Consider the following 19741-nt stretch of genomic DNA (forward strand, 5'->3'; position numbering starts at 1 on the left):
CTGGGCCAACAACGCAGCACCCTCCGAAAGCAAAGCGGACCACAGGTAGGAAGAATGAGTTTAACCTGCAAACAGCAAAGCAAGAGCATTTTTCACTTCTAACATACCTGTACAGAATGTTACGGGGAACAGCACCGTGTGAAACACTCAGCCATGCGCTCAGCTGGGAGAAGAAAACAAAAGAGCGAACAGCCAATAAAAGTGTCTTCTCTTCAATGAATCGATCTCCACTTCTGGAAAGCATTAAAAGAAACACACAGATGTTGGTCAGAATATACACAGAGAACTAAGAGAACCAGGACACGGAAAGCTGTTAACAGAACTAAGTTTCACAGGATCTGTTGCTCCCTTTCCCCGTTTGCCTTCTCTCCTATAACACGTTATCATCTCTCAGGCAAAAGGTCAAATGTCCTGTTTACAGCCATAAATATATAATTACAGCCATAAAAATATAATATGTATATATATAAATACAATATATTACATGTGCATTGTTAGAATATTCTGTATTAAATACAGGAAGAGAAATCTACTTACAGATTTTCATTCTGAAAGTAAAACAGGCGATTCAAGCAAAGCAACAAAATTCCTCAACAACTTGAGGATTACAGAGCCTGACTGGCTCCCATCTATGGTAAACATTTACAGAATTTAACAAGTCAAGCAACTATCAACTGATCCCAATATCCAACTTACTGTCGAGGAACTGGTTCCAAAATCCACCTTTCTAACAACAATGCATCTTGTTTGATTGCAGGATCATTTAAATCATTCCCCTCTGTGTTAGGCCCTTCATCACTGTAGCAACAGTCTGGAAGTAACATCACTTCAACCATGATTGGAATATTGTTTTTCCACAGTAGCATAACCTCAGATCTGGTTCGCCTGGCTTGACGACACTAAGAGAGAATAAATGTCAACATACATAAGCCATAAAAACATTAGCCACATTTAAACCTGCTTTAAAAATCACATTCCAAAGACCTCAAAAAGGGTAAGGGTCGAGTTCTGTAGACTGCACTGCACCAAATCAGCGATAAGATCCCAGTGCTATCAAATGACAAATAAACAAATCATTGATGCCAGCAGTTGCAGCAACTTCAGTCAGAAATAAAGAGCTCATAGCAATTTCCCTAACTACCATACTTTGCAACTTCTACTACTCTCTCCACAGGCCATCCTCAGCAATACCTTAGGAAATACTGTGTCTTGGATCAGACTAATTTTTGCATGAATAAACTGCAAACTCACGCAGCACTTTGTATCTTTCATTTGAGAGATGCTCCAACATCAATCCAAAAGAGATGAGGCGCATTTGATGGTGCTCCTGTTTTTTTTTGAACCACTAACTTTTTAATATCACCTGAAAAAGCAAAAAAGTTCTGCAAGTCAGCCTACATCTTCTCTCTCTCAAAAAAAAGAAAACCAGAATGCTAAGTATAGCACTGCCAATCTGCATAAGAAAGACTCAAATAGGTACTGTATTCAGGTAGCTGTGCAGAACTTCATGTTCAAGGATAAAAGGCTAAACGATCTCATTTTAAGGACAGATCTGATCTATTATTAGTATGACACCAAATTACACGCTTGTTTAAATGCAGAGCTGACAGACAGCAATTGTTACCTGTGCTTAGCTACCAATCTACCAGGGGCTCTCAGCTGATTTTCACGTGGTAGCAACGCTTCAGATGAAATGGGACCATCGTACCTGAGCCAGCTTGTCGCTGCATTCATGCTTAGTTGTTGGTGGCTGACTTGACTGCGCTGGAGGACAATGGAAGCCCTCTGTTCTGCCCTTTATCGAGTGTTCAGGCGTCCGACCCTCGGTGATCAGCAAGGCCAAGGAGACCAGGAACTCCTCAGCTTCATACTCAAAGTATTCGTCTAAAGTATCTGCCATTTCAAAAAGACAAAAATCAGTGTCAACTGCTGTATAACAAGCATTAACTGTAGCCGTCCTGCGGTCTGTTCCAAGGTACGCTTTAAACATGAGCTATGGGAAATGGATGTACCAGACTGCCTGCCTCCCCACCATGCTGAGAGCCATCACAACACCAAAACTCATCTTTCTTCTACCTATAACTTTGCCGCTGCAAGCATACAAAATTAGAAACACTCTAAAGAAAGCTCCACAGAGTAAACTGTCTGTGTAAGGCTGCACCACCACAAAGAACAACAGTTTGTGTTGCGACCCACAGCTGAATCACAGCCTTTCTACAGGAAAACTCTCTCCTGGGTCCTAATGGAAGGAGTCTGATGGCAGTACGACTTGACATCCTTAACAGCACGTAACAGATAAAAAGAAGACACACTGCATCACATAATACATTAAAAAATCTAATAGAGAAAAAATAGTAAGAGTTAATTATATTAGAGAAAGTGGGACACAATGTTCTTTAAGATTTTTATAGCAAGTTCCTACTGCTGAGAGCCGGGATTATTTAAGAGAGGTCCATTTATAGTTACCATTAACAGCTTTCACACAGAGACAAGGTTCACAAAGAACATACAGAATATTCATTGTTTCGTACCACACTCAGTCCAAACTTGTGCAAAGAACCAAACCTCAACAAGTCTCCCTAAACAAAGCAGCAGCTGCACGGCTCCTCACGAGCCACGCTGGCACACGCAGCGCCCACGGAGCGCAACGCAGAGGCCCCAGTTCTGCAGCACGGCAGCATTCTTGGTTTTATGCTTCTGGGGGATAAAAGCAGGCGACAGCTACACCGCTCTAGTGTGAGCATCCTGCGTCGTGCCCCACAACAGAGCTGCCAGGAGGGACTGTTAACTTCAGTGCAGGTTTTGAACACCATGCACAAATGCCTTTCCTCCTGTAGAAAAGAGATCGTTCAAGAGGTTTTGCTGCTTTGTTTTTTTGCCTTTATGCCCCAGTACCTGAGCACTTAGCAAACATGGTAAGGCAGACCTGAACAATCTACAGAAGGGACACATTACGTGAGAACACCAGTGAAATGCCCGATTACTTGCATATAGAAACTACAAAGTGTGTAACACCAGCTTTTGCATGGATGTATTTGCTGAGCCCAGGCCTGTGCTCCATGGCTCCACAGCCTGCAGACCGTGTGAAGGGATCTACACACGGTATGTGGGAGAAGCCGGCTCCATTGCCAGGCATCCACACTCTGTACAGACGAGTCCCAGGCTGGATGTGGCTCTGGGCAGCTTGGTCTGGTGGTTGGCAGCCCTGCCCATGGCCAAGGGATTGAAACTATGATCGTTATGCTCCTTTTCAACCCAGGCCATTTCATGATTCTATGAGTCCACATCTTTACAGACTTCTTTCCTCTTTCTGAAGGGATGCATTTCTGTCTATGGGCAAATAGGAGAGAAGGCAGCAGAAGCCCATGCTCAGTGGCAACTCAGGGCTGGGTGCTGCCTGCACCAGGCACAGCCACCACCTGCCTTCCACCAAAAGCCCGAGGTGAGATGAGTTTCCCAGAGGACCCCACGTGCAACAAGCCTCAAGTCACCTGGCACAAGTTAAAGTGGCCACTCCTCTGATGGAAGGCAGAAAATTACTAAAGAAGGGGGCACAAAAGATTAAAGGAACAGTAAATAACAGAGAGAACAAGTCACTTACAATGATGTGACTCACTGACAAAATGAGGCACCCGCAACTTTTTTTTTCCAGGCATACGCCCAAACAACAGGTAAGTCACAGAGAATAGGGAATGGGATGTGGAAAATCTCTGAAAAGCACTGAAATGGTGCCTTGGTGCTCATACAAGCATCGTGCTCAACTCCGTATGTCCAAAGGTCACAGTGGTGTTAAAGTGGTCACAGCAGGCTGGATCACTACGGGAGCAGCTCTCCTGCTTGGCTGTAGGAACTGCCAACACCCAGAAGCACTCAGTGGCAGCCAGCACAAACTAAAGCAGAACAGCTTGTGCCTAGCAGGTAAAAAAGGGGGGAAGAAACACTGCTTCCTGAGAGAACATCAGAGAAATCTGTGTAGTTAAGCATGTAAAAGCACTGAGGTTTTAATGAAAAGAAATGAAAGCACTCCATCAAGATCCGGATGCGCTTACACAGACAGATCCCAGCTGCTTATGGAACAGAAATGAGCAGAGTGGGATGGAATACCTGAAAATTTACACTAGGAAACTGCAAATGGCAGTCCTTAAAGGATGGCCAACACCAAGCACTGAGCTAGGAGAAGCTACTGCTCTCTTAACAGCTTATAAAGACAGGGCCAACAGTTAAAAATAACGTCAGCAATGTAACAAACAAGACATCCGATCCTGAATTTTAATTCTTTGAAGCACAAATAGCAATGGTTATTGAGAAATGTGCTTTCCTACAAATGCCATGTGGCATATTGAACTTTTTTAGCTCCATGTGATTTCTGTATTATTTGGCAACTTCTAATAGTTTCAGTAGAGGAAAAAAGCCCTGTAAATGCTGAGAAGCATGGTAATTGTTCCTACACAACAGACACAGATGATGCAAGTTGATGTAATTGAGGACAAGGGTGGAAAGGCATTTATAGAAACAGCAAACTCAGTGTTTAGCGAAAAAGAATTCCTGGTTATGTGTGCTGCAGCAGTTTGCTTTTGTCTATAATTCAGCCCTGTTTAAGACACGACACACTGTGCATAGAATCACCTCCAGCCTATAACTTCACTATGAATATAGTACATTTTATTCTGCTTCATTTCTAGCAACAGAACACGCAAATGCGTAATATAAAATAAGTGATCCAGCAGTGCATGTATTTTCTTGCCCTTAAAGAGGATAAAACTTCAATTGGTTGACACAAGTACACGGGAATTAAAGTAATAAGGCACGACTGCCCTTCACTGCTAATTGAAACTGAAGTGTACTGACCAGCTAGTCACAGGAGACAGCAACAGACTGCTGTAGGAGGGAAAATACATATATATAAATTTTGAATGAAGCTATTATGCTATACATAGAACCAGGCACACAGTGCCGGAGAACTTAGACCTGGAGGCAGTGTTTTGTCTTCCTTTGTCTCTTCCATACACCAAACAAGAACTACTTTCATACATCTTTCAGACAAACAGGAAAGCACATTTAACAAGAAATACCAGGAAGAGTCTTCAGATCCTTGCCCTCCCCTGCCTTTGCACGCATGCACAAGTCACAGGGGCACTGTAGCAAAGGACAAGAACTCAAAAACAAAGGAAAAGCCAGGACAGGCGCACATACTGCAATCTCTTGAACTCACGCCTGTGGTACAAGCGAGCCCCAATCTCACCGAGCTGGGACAGACTCTCCCAACACAGCTGAGCCAGTTCTGCCCAGCGACTCCTTCCCCAGTCAGGTCACAGCCACGCAGACCAACTCCCTTCCCTTTCCTATTGCTGTATTTTCTGCAGTAATTACAGAAAATGCTTTTGTGAAATGTGCATTAAAGGAGCAGTTAATCTCTCTCCTAGCTGAGACATAAAGCAGACACTGGCATCGTGCACCCAGGCGCTCCACCATGCCTGCTGCCAACCCTGCCCTTCTACAGCCGCAGGGACCTCCCCACACTGTGATCTAGGCTACTCTTAGAAGTCCATGAAGCACAGCTAGTAAGAGCTTTAAATACGCTCTAAGATGGCCCAGAGCATCCCTGAAAAATCTGTAGGCATCCAGAATAGATTCTGAAGGCCACCTGTATAATCAGACTCATAGTCTGGGAAGCAAGGAAACTGCAGACCCAAGCAGGAATTGCCCCACTGGTGCAGTTCAGGTGCACAGCTGGATGCTGGCCCCACTGCTTGCTCAGCCCCACATCTTCCCCCGCACCTCTCCAACCCCCCACTGACATCACTCCACATTACATTTATTTTCCAGTGCATTTGGTACCACTCCAGTGTCAATTTTTGGAAAGATTAAAAATATTGCTCCAGCGTGTGGATTTCTTATTTTGTAATTATTATTACAGGCAGCCTGTAAGGAGACTTCTCAGTCTGAGGCTCCAGGCCACAGATATCAGGTACACTAAGGAAGCAGTGGCCGCTCTGCAAGGGTCGGAACAAGGAGTTCCCATCTCCTCCTAGCAGAGGCTCTGCAAGGCACATTCAAATTTCAGCATGGGCTCTATGGCCTGCTAACAGCCAACAAATGGGTTTTATTATCTCATTCCTCCAAGAATTGGGTTAAAGGTAGCTCTGCGTTTTAAGAGTAAGGCAGGGATTCAAAAGACTACTGTAAAGGAAATGAAACACAATGTAAACATTTGACTAATAGCTTCTCTTCTGGAATTAGACCTATGGATGCTTCAGTTAACTAATCCCACGTTGTGCTCTACTTCAAAGAAAGCTGCACTTGAACCTCCAAAATCCATCATTTTCTGGATGTTGTGTCTACACGCTTCAAGCCCGTAATTACGTCTGAAGTCACAGAGCTCACAGGCCTTGCAATATTAAGGGTTTAAGTATAATTTAAGCTATCAAGAGTCAAAACCATAAGCCAGCCTATGCCTTTCATGAAACAAGCCATTAGCTAAGTTTACTTAAATTCTAGAAAATGCAATGAACTGGTGACTCACCTTATCTGAGGAATGCTCTATAGACTCCCCCCCAGCACTGACTCCTGCGGTAGGCTGACTCCTGGAACAGAAGTGCAGTACCTCGTGGCATTTCTACTGCCTCTTTACATTTCCCAGAGCATCGAGCTGAACCATGACCTGCTCACTGCAGCACCTCAGATGCAGGCAAGAAATGGCAGCACAGAACACTAAATTGGGACTGATGCTCAATGAAGTAGACTAGAAGCTATGCAAGTGCTGGATCTACTTAGTTCTGTATAGAAGAACAGCAAACAAATGCCTTGGTGATCTTACAACCGTTTACACTCAAGAAAGAAAAAAAAAGAAGGAATAACAAAACATCACCTTCTAACAGGTAATTTTAAAAAATGAGACATGACTCCATGGCAGCCAACGAAGCTACTATAGAGCCATGCAAATGGATGAGCACCACCAGACGCCGAGCCCATCACTGCACTGCCCACCTGCTGCAGCTCTGCTGGGCACACCTCTGCCTTGGAACTCACCAGAGCCAGCTGTGCAGCACGTGAAGTCGCTGAAAAGACACCAGGCTTAGAATCAGGCTGGACAAAAAAAGTACAGTTCACATGAACTGTTTTTGCTAAAATCTGTTCAGGGTCAAACCGTTCAGCGAGTACAGAACAAAAGCAGTTTAATTCATTTCAAGCTGAAACGCTCGGCAGCAGTCTCAGAAACCACTCCCTTTGAGTGCAAAACACAGACTGTGAACTGCTCTGGGTGTTCCCATCCCGCTTCCTGTGCCTTGGCTGACATCCTACTCTGCCATCACCACACTGCTCACTGAGTCACTGCTCTTCCCAACTGTAGCCTTCTATTTTTACCTAGCAACATCAGGTTAGCCTGCTACTTTTGACTTGTTGGCATTCCACCAAACCAAACTCCAGATCCAACGTCAGTATTTTGGTCAGGGAAACTGATTTTATTTTCACTAAACTGGGAAAAGAAGGAGAACACTTAAGAACAAACGATGTGAGCCAAATTCCTCCACAAGGAAATGACAAATGGAGAAGCAGAGCAGTCGTTATGATTTCATGGTCTGTATTTATGTAATGGAAGACTATACCTGAAAACAGGCAGCGAGTTTCAAACTCAGTTCCAACCCTCCATTCACTGAGCTGCAAGAAAAGCTCTCTATTCCACAATACAGCTGCTGCACTGTATCCTAACCCAGGTAAACAAGTGGTGGAATGTTACTGTGAAGCTGTAAGAGCCTCAATGCTGACATTTGAAAAGACGTTTAGCATTTCACATATAAGCAGGTTGGAGCAACAAACACTTTTTGCTGATCCCACAGCTAGCACTCGACAGAAGGAGTTACAAAAGATGCTGCTTGTACTAACACGCTATAACCAGGCAGGCACTGAAAGCAAAAAGGACTTTTGCCTCAGTAATGCACTTAATTAAAAACACATCAATTTGTGTTTTCCTTTACATTAGGATTTCCTGGATTGCCACTTGGTTAAATGTGATACGCACGAAAAAATCTGCACAAAACCTTACAACATAATGAAACAAATATGCACACCAGTCTACATTATTGTATCAGAATGAACAAATTTTGCTAGATTATAGTGAAAATAAGTCGCTAAAATTGTTCTGTGAACCTAGCTGGTTCACAGGAGCAGGGTGCACAGCCGAGCCCCAGGTGAGCATCCAGCTCCACCAGCAGCGTGCACCTGCAGCCCCCAGGTGGGCTGGGAACCAGCAAAGCTGGGAATGAGGCAGCACATCACCCCAGGACAGAAAACAGAGCCTCCTTAAGCTTATGGAAGATGCAAAAGCTTATTCCTTATTCTTTAGGTTTACTCCAGAAAACAAGCGAGCATCCTTATATTCGAGTACAGATTTTCCTGTATGAGACCTCTAAATCTCCATTCAACCATCTTTTCAGGCCTCCTTCAATAACTGATTCTGAAGGAGCCCTCTTAGAAGAACAAAGGAAGGCAGAGAGGAGCTTCATTGCTCTAACTTGCTCATTTGAGAACCGACTTGGCTGCAGCCACACGCACAGACTGAAGGCTTCCATCAACTTGCTTGACCTGCGGCTAGCTGTGAATACCACACTGCTGCAGCCCCACAACTGCTGCTTTCTTTTCAATGGAAGCCTAACAATTCACAATGAAAAATTACACGTGTTTGGCTGCACTCACCTCTTCGTGCAGGCGTAACACCATACAGCAGTTGCAGCAGTTCAGTACTGGGAGGTCTGACTCCAGTTGGACGCCACCGCATCCCTCCATTAAACAGGTCGGCAGCAGCTCTGCATTAAGTTCTGGCTGTGACTGAATTTTTATAATATATAAATAAAAACGGATGCCAGAAATTTTATGTGAGACCTTAAACACAATACAGTTCAGCACCGCAGACATAAGTTTCCTCTTTAATTTGTTTAACAATCGAGCTTGACAATGATCCAACTATTTGCAGACTTCTGCAATATTTTATACAGAATTGGTCTGAAGATGTAAAGCAACAATTTGTGATAATAAATCAGTCTCAGATGCGCCGTAAAAAAAAACACAACTTTGGAGTGTTGCTTAAAACCCTACAGTAGGTATTTTAGTGCTTATAAGAGCTGCCAGAGCAGCCCTCTACTTAAACCACACGTTTGTATCCCATGCTGCCTGAGTTCCTCTGCAGTTCATTGTTCTGTCCCTTTACATCTTTACAATATATGCCAGTGTAGTTGGGAACAGCATGCACAGCAATACAGACGTGCCAAAAAAAGCCTCTTTTGTTTTAAGTCAAGGTTTCCCACAAACACTACATGTTAGTGTCTTTGAGGTATTTCAGACTTTATCTCATCACCTTAGATAATTACAGTACTTAGAAACTTTGACAACGTAATTTCAAGTGTTCTTGCGCTTGTTTCACCGCTAACACGGATAAAATAGCATTTCTTTTTTGAGGAGGAATGTAAAGAGCCTTCAGTTCTCAAAGACCGAGCAAGTGATTCTGAAGAGTCATTAAGGAACTGAACAGACCTGGAGTGGGAGCACGCAGAAGTCCTCAGTGAATGCCAGCTGCACAGTGTGCGAGCACAGGTCCCACTTTATTTCATAAACACCTGGTATTGCACCACAGACAAAAGCACCACAGACACAAGCTGGTGTTTTTGTTCCCTAAGGTTACTGCAAGGAAAAGAACCGTTACAACACGTGACATGTGCTTCAGATCATAGCCAGGACTCTCGGAAATAAACCAGAGCAAATTTGGAAAATGCAACGTGAAATCCAAACACCCAATGCTGACTCACTTTGGGTGGAATCAACAGGGATGCCACAGCTGCAAAAGCCAGGGGAATCTCTCTGAACAGAGAGCCACACGTTATGGGAAACCAGCACCCAACACTCGGTCCACAAAGCAAAGATATGGGAACAGTTTCCCAAGAGTACTGAGGGACCTCTTGCATGGTGAACTTCTCTCAAAGTTACCTATCAGTATGTGTTTTTAATAAATACAGCAACTTCTCAGCTTTACTGAGGCACGCATCAAAAAGCAAACCAATGAGCCAGAAAAGGATGTGGGATGGGGAGGATGAGAGAAATGAGTTATTTTGGGGAGAAAAAAAAAAAAACAACACTGATGACCTGGTCCAATTTTCTGGCTAAAGCAGTCAGCTCTATTAAAATGCTATTACAAGCTGAGTCCTCCCATGTGCATGATTAGTATGTCAGCTCTTCAGGGGCACGAGTTCTGATCCTCACCCAAACGGGTCGCTGCTACAGCTCTGGTGTTACCACCAGCACAAGAGATGCTCCCAGCACAGTCAGGCTTTCCATACATACATTCCTTGGAAAGTATCCTTTTAGGAAGAGAACCCACATGAGCGCTGCTATCTCACCAACTGTCTGCCTTACAAACACGCACGCCTGCTGACCCTCTGCCCCCTGTTCAGGCAGCACACTGTGGCCTGAGGGCTGGTTCCCAGGAGCACCACCCAGATCCCACAGGGCAGAACAGCCTTCTGACAGTCCCAGACGCTCATCTGAAAGCTAAAATTAACACCGCTAGAGCAAGAATAGCAGCGCTGCACTCATAGCACATCCGTCCAAAACAGCCGTCCCTCCACGAGGGCAGAGGCAAGGCAGGGGCCGGCCGGCCGTGGGCTCTGACCTCACATCACCCATAGCCCAGCCCTGCTCCCCGTCGCACGTGGGTTTGTAACGCCCCGCACCGCCTATTCTTAGAACATACTTTCCAGAGAATCTCAGGCACAGGGCTCAGCCTTCCCCACCCCTTCCAGAGCCGCCCCAGCACAGCAGCACCCAGCACCTCGGGTCGCAGCACTGTTGTGCCAGCGGAGATCCGGCCCTGCTCTGCACATCCAAAGCCAGGTGACCTGCAAGCCAAGGCACAGAGCAATGAATCACAAGGAAAGGAAAACAGCGTGCTAAAAATAGCAAAGCAAGCAGTGTACGGAGAAGAAATGTTTTTATCCAGTTGAGGCCCAAGATCCTCCACCAGCTCTTCTGTATTTTGTGCAAAACAATTCACAGAAGCAAAGAGTGATGAAGAAATAAAAGCAAACCTAGATTCTCCTCGATGACTTACAAATTATATTTAATCAACAGTACACAATGGGGAAAAAGTGTTGAGTTTGAAACCAGCAGAAAATACACTAACATTAAGTATTCAATTAAACTTCAAACAGAAGATGTCAAAATTACTTTCTTTACTTTTAGGGGAAATTGCCCCAAGTTGTCTTCAGTTCAGAAATGCTGCAGAGTCACTGTCAGCTGCACATAAGCAACATGAAGGCTCTGCCCACCCATCGCTTCATCAGACACAAATGCCTGCAGATGCTCCAGCTGAGCGTCAGACCAAAGAAGTCCCATAAGCAACACCAACCCCAAGTATGCAACAGACACTTTTCTTTCACCAGGAGATCACATGGAGATTTTCTGATACAAATCTATAAAGAAAATATGTTTCATTATTTTCAAGCAACCACAACACACAGCTTTGTTGTTTGGAGAGGATGCTTTTTAAAAAAGAGAAAGAATGAAGTGCTTCACACGGGTGGATTTCACAACCAACCATCACCCTTTGCCTGATGTGCAGAAAGGGCTCTCCCTGGATCTTGCCACACCAGCCTGCATCTCCAGTGCATGGATTTGACAGCAGTGCACGAACCCTGGAGCTCCTCAGACAGGAGCTCTGTGCAGTATGAGAGGACAAAGCTGGAAGCCCAGGCTCTGGCTGGGCACAGCCTGTGGGAGCAGCCCCAGTGCCAGCACAGCTCCTGCTCCAGGCAGCACCAGCAGGGCCCACCCTCCCCATGGGACCCACCACTGGAAACAAGTGTGCAGAGGACAGAAAAGATTATGCCTCACCAGCAGCCAACCTGAAGAGGAAGGTACGCCTGGCTGGTGCCTCACAGGAAACCCTATTTTCCTGTTGTCTTTTTTGATTCTCAATACACCTTGTTGTGTTTTTCTGATGACATCTTTCTACGTAATGAGCAAGTCACTTAAAAGACAGAAAAAAAAAATCAAGATTTTCCATGGACTTGCCAACATTCCTGTTGTCTCCCACTCACTGAAGCTCTAAACTTCTGGTGCCAATTAGCCTGACATTAGCTTCAAGTCCATCAAGTACCTGTGCTTCCCTCCCTCCCACGTTTACCCACAGGTGGGAAGTACAAACTGCAAAACAATGCTGAGATCAGTTTATCTGCCTCATCAGTATCATCCTTTGTTTCCTTACAAACCTCTCTTGGAAGCATTGATTTCCTTGCTGGATACTTGCATAAGGCCCAAGATGAGGACAGTCTTTTTTTCCACATTTGTACAATGCACAGCAAAACACAGCCCTGGTACCCGAATGGGACTCTTAATTTGTATCACAGACAACAAGTGCTAATCACCAGATCAGAATTCCAAAGTTTGCTTCCTTTCTCTCTAGAAGTAACAGTGTGGCTGAAGAATGATTTGATCCACCAAGGTAAGCAACCAGGTTCAGTATGCTTGTATGTAAAGGACTTTCTTCACTCTCTAAAGAAGCCTCTGGCACAATGTAAGACCTGCAGTCATAAATGTATCTCAGGAACAGCAGCAGCTGAAGAAATTGTTCTCAAGAACACTGATAAAGCAGGCTTACAATGGATTGTTTATGCTTTGTGAGAAATGACTCACATTCAGGAGTATTCCCAGACCCTGGCCATGGCCTTCCCAGGGGAACAGGCTAAAACCTGCTTCAGAAGCACTTTTCTGCAGTGGTCTCAGTGCCATGTAGATTAGCCTTCACAGATGCCTTTTCAGGGGTCCTGACCTGATGAGAGATCATCAACTTTCTATTTCAAATTTAACCACAGCACATAGAGCAACTGCACAGCAGCTTTGCTATCACACATAGGAAGGTTAACGCTTGGGGTCCTTCCAACATGCTGCTCCCAGCAGTCAGGCACAGGTACATTTGCAAGAAGAGCATGAACAGAGGAAAGCTGTAGCAATGTTTCTCCAGAACGCTCTTCTAGTCTTCCACAGTTTTGCCCCACAGAAGGAGCAGAGAAGGCCCTACCTTGTGCAGTGGCCAGCAGAGATTCCAGCTCCTCTATGGCCACAGACAAAAAGCCACATCCATCCCATGAGCTTCAGCCCTACTTTGCTTCTCTGTACCACACCAAAAACCTCTTCCTCCACACTTCATCCCTTTCAGCACTCTCCCTGTAGCAACAGGTCATTTTCATGTTAGGTTACATGAAAAGGATTCAGGTGGATCTGTTCAGATTATTAACTTTCACATTTAAATGTATGCTTTAACTGACAGGCTTCTTAACATGCACAGTACTTCAGATGTTTTTCAAAAAGTTCTTACGGGAACAAAAATACACCAAGATCTCTAGGAATTCACATCCACGTTCTCCTAGTTTATGTTTTCTCCTCCAGCTGCTCCGCTCTGCCTTTTAAATTTATTTTAAAGCCGTAAAATCAACAAGTCCTCTTCAGTTCCAAAAACTTTGCTGAAACTGGAAAAATGTATTAGTTGCCATGGGAACAGCAAGGAGTCACTGGGTCAGGATGCAGAGAACTTCTCTTGCTCTGCCTGATCATTTGCATCAGAAGTTCAGCCATCTGTTATTAACTATTTAACAACAGTCTTGCTTGTTATCACTGCTGCCTGCCATTTAAGTTTGCAGAACCCATCGCCCCACCTTCAGCCTTTTTGTGAACTCCTAATGAATGTGAAAATTCAACTAAGAGCTCAGCTTTCTTCCAGGTAGAACGAGCACCACTGCCAGACTTAGCCTGCTGGTCAATATTCTCCTTTCTCACCAAGGAAAAGGCATATGCTTATGCAGACACTGGAAGTAGCAGCTTTCTTCTCAAAAAACTTCAATTTGGAAAGATGGTACATGGGTGAACTGCAAGACATGCTGTATCCCTCCCATTTAAGCACACCCCACTTATACTCTTGACTTCCACACCATCTCCTGATCTTCAGTGTCTCATCTTCTCAGAAGAAACCAGGTTTTTAACTTTCCTCCAGAATATGAACAGTGTAGACTCAACGATGTGTTACTAGCAAGGAAATATTGCCTTGTATCCCCAAAGAGGATACATTCATCTACTATTTCTACATACTAAGAAAACAAAAACTTGGTTGTCATACTTGCAAGCTCATCATTTGGTACTTGAAATCTTTTACCTTGACCTCAGTATCTTCATTCAGATCCATTACCTAAAGCAAAGCACTGACTGAGTGCTGGGACAGCTGGTCAGGCTGGCTGCTCTTTGCTCATCCTGCTCTCACAAGCAAGTGGGAAGCCACACACTGCCAAAAAGGAACAACATGACTGTTTTTCATCTACTGCTACCAAAACTACTCAACAGAAAAAAATAAAATCAGTTAGGATTAGGAACATCTAACAGGCCATTGGCAAGAAGCCCTTGTTTGTCACTTAACAAGGAAGTGCTGCATTATATATACGCTGAAACATTCTGCTTACAGGTACAGCCAGTAAAGGTCAGACCCCTAAAATTACAGTGATGGAAAAAAAAAAAAGAAAGGTGTTTATGTGGGAATATGGAACGAGCATTGCAGAGCATCACAAGACCAAATCACACATCTGAATAACAACACAATATTTTCCATCTAGTCTTTCACTTGGATGACATGCACACCACCAGCCTGCTATATGCAGTTTCACCATAGCAAGAACTGCAGCAGAGAGCCATGGTTAAGATGCCTTTTCTGACTCCACTGAGATGAGGGATTCTGCAGATAACACTGCACATGTGTAGGACAGATTCAGTATAATGCAAAGGCTCAGAAACTCACGTGATACTGTTTCAAAACAAGAAAACAGACCTTTCCTTACTTCAGGTTCCAAAGAGGAAGATGCAGTCAAACAGTCCAGTGTGCACAAAAAGGTTTTTTCTTTTGCCATGTTCAGGAAATGTATCCATCAGAGATACTCAGCTTCACAAGGGAGGGCTCCATGAATTACACCCAGAGCAGCTCTCTGACTATCCAACCCCGCCAGCTCCACAGATTTGGTTCAAGTCCAGGAAGCTATCCAAACACGGATGGCACATCTAAGCCCAAGATAAATACAGGCACACTGAGGAAGAATTGTTAGGCACAGTTCTGTCTACATGTGAGGCACTTACTAATGCTGCTGAGCTGTTTTTTGTTTTTTTTTTCTTCCCCAGAATACCTGAAAAACAAGAAAGTGAGAAACAAACCAAACAGTGCAAATGCACTGCTAATAACAAGGCTTTAAAAGAATGTTTACGAGGAAAAAGATAGAAACATTCAAGAATTCAAGAATTTTATTTGAATGGACAACACACAAAACATGAGGCATGTAGAATGTGGGTTGAGCAGGAGCTGGTACCCTCAGAACTTTATTAGAACCATCGAGTCAGAGAGAAGTTGCTCTTACTAACCTAAAGCTTGAGCAGCACTCCCGCTAGAACAGAACTAGCTGTAGGGGTACTTAACAAAAACAGCAACCAAAATCCACACACAATTAAAAAAAAAAAGAAGGCTTGTTAGAAAATGTGCTCAGGTGAAGAATGTAGATCGTGAATCCAATTATTTTGTCTGAAATACAGAAAGACAAAACAAGAAACCCACAGGAAACCATTTTCACAACATGTAAAATCTGACCTGTAGAACTGCCGTTCCTTTCTGCATTCATCTTCTCTTTACGCTTTTCTACTCCATCTCACAGATCTCTTTGATGTTACAGTCTGCTCGCTGCCATCTCAGCGGTGGGTAATGTATCCCAAGGAGCTCTGTCAGAACACGCCTGACCACCCCAAATCCTCCCCCTAGCTAGCAGGGCTGCCTTCAGCCTCAGGAGTGTCTTTAGTACTTGCAGTCCAGGTTACTCAGAGCACAGGACGGAGGGAAAGAAGCAAGGCCAGCAGGCCAAAGGCAAGCACTGCTTCTTCATCAGAAAGACAAGGAACTTGGAAAGGACAGAGACCAAACTGACGATGAAGTAGCACGAAGCTCTTCAGGTAACTTTTCCAACGCTATTAACCTTCACCTACAAGGCCTGCCCTTAAGTGGTTAAACAGTAACCTGCAAAAGTAAAAAAGTTACAAAGAGACAATATACACTTCTCATTTGAAAAATGTCTGGGAGAGCGGCCAAGCCCATAAATTGTTTTTAAGCTTTATTTAGGGGGATAACCAGGAACGTTACAGCTGTGCGGGAGATTGCTTAGTTTAAAATGGACACCAGAGTCTGCAACCGAATCCTGAGTGCATAAAAGAGAAGGTTTTGGTGGTTTTAGAACTGGTTACACAGCTCAGCTCAGCTACCAACACAACTAAGTCATGCTATGGAGCTTCAATGGTCTTCCGGTACCCAAAAAATTAAAATGCCACAAAGCACCAAAACATAAAGGCTTAACAGAACGTTGTAAGTATGTCTCCCCCAAAAACATGACCATTTTCTACAAGGGTGCAAAACAGCACACATTAAATCAACGCATTTGAAATGCAAAATAATGCAACAGTAGTGAAATTCCCCCTTGTCCTCTTCCAAAACTCCTCACTAGTACTTAGGGGTGATGTCTGGGTGAGCCAAAACCACATTCCCACACACGCCACCTGAGCCCCCTGTCCTATGCCAGGAGAGGAACACCTGAGCTCAGGGGCTGCCGGACAGCCCTTGCTCCTGGGTGGGAATGCAGGCACCCACCGAGCCCCAGCAGCACCAGCATTCCGAGAGGCATTCGAAATAAAAAGGGATGGCTGACTCTCGATTTAGCCTTGGATTCAGTATGCTATTTAATTACCTTCCTCCACAGCCCAGATTCGAGCAGATACTAAGCTGCTAACTGAAAATACACGTTCGTAGTTGCCCCCAACGCTGACACATCCGCATCAGCTTCGTTCGCCCCCAGACAACCAAGCAGTGGCAGAGGACCGATAATGCTTTCGTGCATTGTTTCCAGCAGAAAAGAAAACACTGCAAGTTTCCTCCTGCTGGAGGAGAGAAAAAAGGACATGACCTCCGTGGCAGGGCAGAGCAGGGCAGGAACCCAGCCGGGCCGCGGGGCTCCGGGCAGGGGTGGCTCGGTCCCCTCAGCAAGGAAGCGGCAGCCGTAGTCGGCAACCCGCCGGCAGGCCCGGCACCAGCCTCCCGGCTTCGCCGCTCCAAACGCACCCCTCGCGCTGCGGGCGGCGTAGCACTGCTGCCGCGGCACCGACGGCGATCCCTTCCGACCGAAGCCCTCGGCAGGCTCCCGCACAAAGCCGCGCGGGGTTAACTTTTCGCGGGCGGTCCCGCAGCCGGAGCGGGCGCGCGCGGAGCCACCCCCGGCACGGCGCCCGCCCGCCCTGCTCGCACGGCCCCGGCCCCGCAGCCCGCCCGCTGCCGAGCCCCGGCGCTCCGTACACACCTGGGCCGCGCGGCGCTCTGTCCATACCGGCCGCCAGCCGCCGCGGGGGCGCGCAGCGGGGCGCGCGGCCGGCGGGCAGAGTAGGGGCGCGCATAGCAACAGCGGCGGGCGCGGATTGGCTCCGGCCGCGCCGGCCCCCTGGCAGCGGGCGGCTCCTCCGCCTCTCGGCTGCGGGGGGGGGAAAGGAGGCTGAAGGCACAAAGCGCGGACGCGGCGCCGGGAGCGCGCCCGGCTGCGAGGTCGCCTCCGGGGCTGCTCCTCGGGGCAGTGCGAGGCGGCGGGACCAGGGGCAGGCCGAGCCGCGATGCCGGCTCCCAGTCCTTTACGTGGGCCCGCTGCCCAGAGCCAGCTCCGTGTAGAAGTCGTCGCATAAGCCCCATTCCCCAAAAGCGTGCCGGTCATGTACTGGTTTGATCTTACACTTTTCCACACACTGCTTGAGAGGCACACGAGATGCATACGGTAACAGGACAGCGACTGCATGGCCAAACACAAACACGCTGCAATAAACAAAGATACATGCAGGACTTCATCCTGAGCTGCACATGACACCATCAGCAAGGGCCTGCGCTTAGCACACCAATAATACCCTTGCCGTTCTAATACTGTGCGAAACAGCCAGCAATAAGCCAGATAAAGGGCCTGTGTGTTAACCCTGCCACTGCCACAAACAGGGCAACAGTCACTAAGATGGAAAAGATCTCGGCAAGAACGTGGAGTCTCCTTCTCTGGAGATATTCAAGGCTCGCCTGGACGCCTACTTGTGCGACCTGGTTTAGGGAACCTGCTTTGGCAGGGGGGTTGGTCTCAATCTCTAGAGGTCCCTTCCAACCCCTACAATTCTGTGATTCTGTGAATAGGCAGCCCCTGCATTTCACACAGCTGGAAACCCCAGCCAAGCGTAGTTCAGCTATGCATCACATCTGCAACGTATCAGTTCAAGGCACTCAGCATAGATATAATTGTACTAGCCCTCATGACAGAGCACCTGGCCCACAGAGGATGCCCATTAACAGCTGGATCAGAGCTCAGCTGGGGCTCCAGCCCTCCCCATCCCACCCAGGACACAAATGCATGGCTCCCGTGGCTTTGAGCATAAGGGACTTCAGGGCACTTTGTGTTTACACAAGTCTGGCAGTCACAGAGACAAAGCCAAAACAAAAGCACACTCTTATCAGCGTGCCTTTTGTTTAAAACAATCCTCTTGTATTAAATTATTCATCTGCAGAATGTCAAAATCTTCTCACCACAGAGCCCAAATGGAGGCAGCCTGCAGAAGCCCCAAGGCATCGCAGCACTGCCCTGTGCTGCAGAGCTGAACCTCCTAAGTTTTCATTCAGCCACAGAATTCCAAAAGCGCTGATGCTGGCCCCCTTTCCATAGCCACACGCAGCCCCTGGATGAGCTCCTCCTGCTTCTGCCCCTTCTGACACCAATTCCCAGCCACCATCATTCCAGCTATTTGGTCTACAGCTCCTCTCCTCGAGGGAGAAATGCACTGCAGAAATGCAGTGAAATGCACTGGCATACTGCTGCTGTTGGGGGAATGGCATTAAGCATTCATGCAGACAGCCCCATTTCCCTTCCTTCTCCCCCAGGGACTCCATTCCTCAGAACAAAGGTCAGCTCATGACCACGCTTGGTGCAACGCATGGTGAGAGCTCAGTAACACACCACCCAGTCTTAATTTATGGTCTATCTTTTTTTCTGATGCTTAAAGTTAAATTTAACAGGTAAGAAAGACTACACCCAGTCTATAAACCACCTGGAGAAGCTGATAGCAGATACTAATAGTTTCACTACTCTGATTTAAGAAGGAAAAAAATATCAACACGTATTGTAAAGCTGCTCAAAATTTCATAGGAGGAGCTTAGCTGAAGATGAGCAGAGCCAGCTTATAAAAATCATCCTACAACATTCACAGACCTGAAAGCCACAATACATTGTCTGAATGAGGACAGGATGAAAGAGCATACTGTGCCTATCAAGCATCACCACTTAACCTTTTCTAATTGATCCACCATCTTTTCTCACAGAAACTCTTTACAATCAGTAAAACTACCCATTGGAAATGATAAAAGGTAGAAGGAAAATGGCCAATTTTAATGAACTTCATCACTCAATATAAGGCATGTGTGTATTCCAGCAGTTCTTCTCAGAATGCCTTCAACCTTTTCCCCTTCACATTCCTCGGCCTTACAGCCCCACTTACTTGTGTAAATGGATTTAAACATCCCACACTCTTGCAAATCTGATCTCTAGTTTAAAACTTTGCTGGCGCTATTTGTCCTGTTTCAGCTTCCTCAACTGGCTACTTGGTTATATTCATTCAC

General features: G+C 45.9%; 1 protein-coding gene across 5 annotated transcripts in view; it reads right to left on the minus strand.

Annotated features, from left to right (window-relative positions):
* The window catches only part of ATOSA (atos homolog A), a 43383-nt gene that overhangs the window by 16258 nt on the left and 7384 nt on the right, over positions 1-19741 (minus strand). For 3 of the 5 annotated variants that reach the window (XR_008203684.1, XM_052671684.1, XM_052671683.1), the window contains 3 exons: positions 1709-1893; positions 697-899; positions 108-233 (listed from right to left, as the gene is read on the minus strand). Coding sequence is in view for 4 of the 5 variants with exons in the window: in XM_052671684.1 (XP_052527644.1) it covers positions 108-233; positions 697-899; positions 1709-1893 (514 nt within the window). In the remaining variant the exon portion in view is untranslated. Of the gene's footprint in view, positions 1-107; positions 234-696; positions 900-1708; positions 1894-15661; positions 17075-17408; positions 17488-19741 lie in introns of those variants that run through there. The other 2 variants (XM_052671682.1, XM_052671681.1) reach the window with 2 other exon arrangements.

Source organism: Tympanuchus pallidicinctus, unplaced genomic scaffold (genome assembly GCF_026119805.1).
Source record: "Tympanuchus pallidicinctus isolate F22 unplaced genomic scaffold, pur_lepc_1.0 scaffold12, whole genome shotgun sequence".
Taxonomy (NCBI): domain Eukaryota; kingdom Metazoa; phylum Chordata; class Aves; order Galliformes; family Phasianidae; genus Tympanuchus; species Tympanuchus pallidicinctus.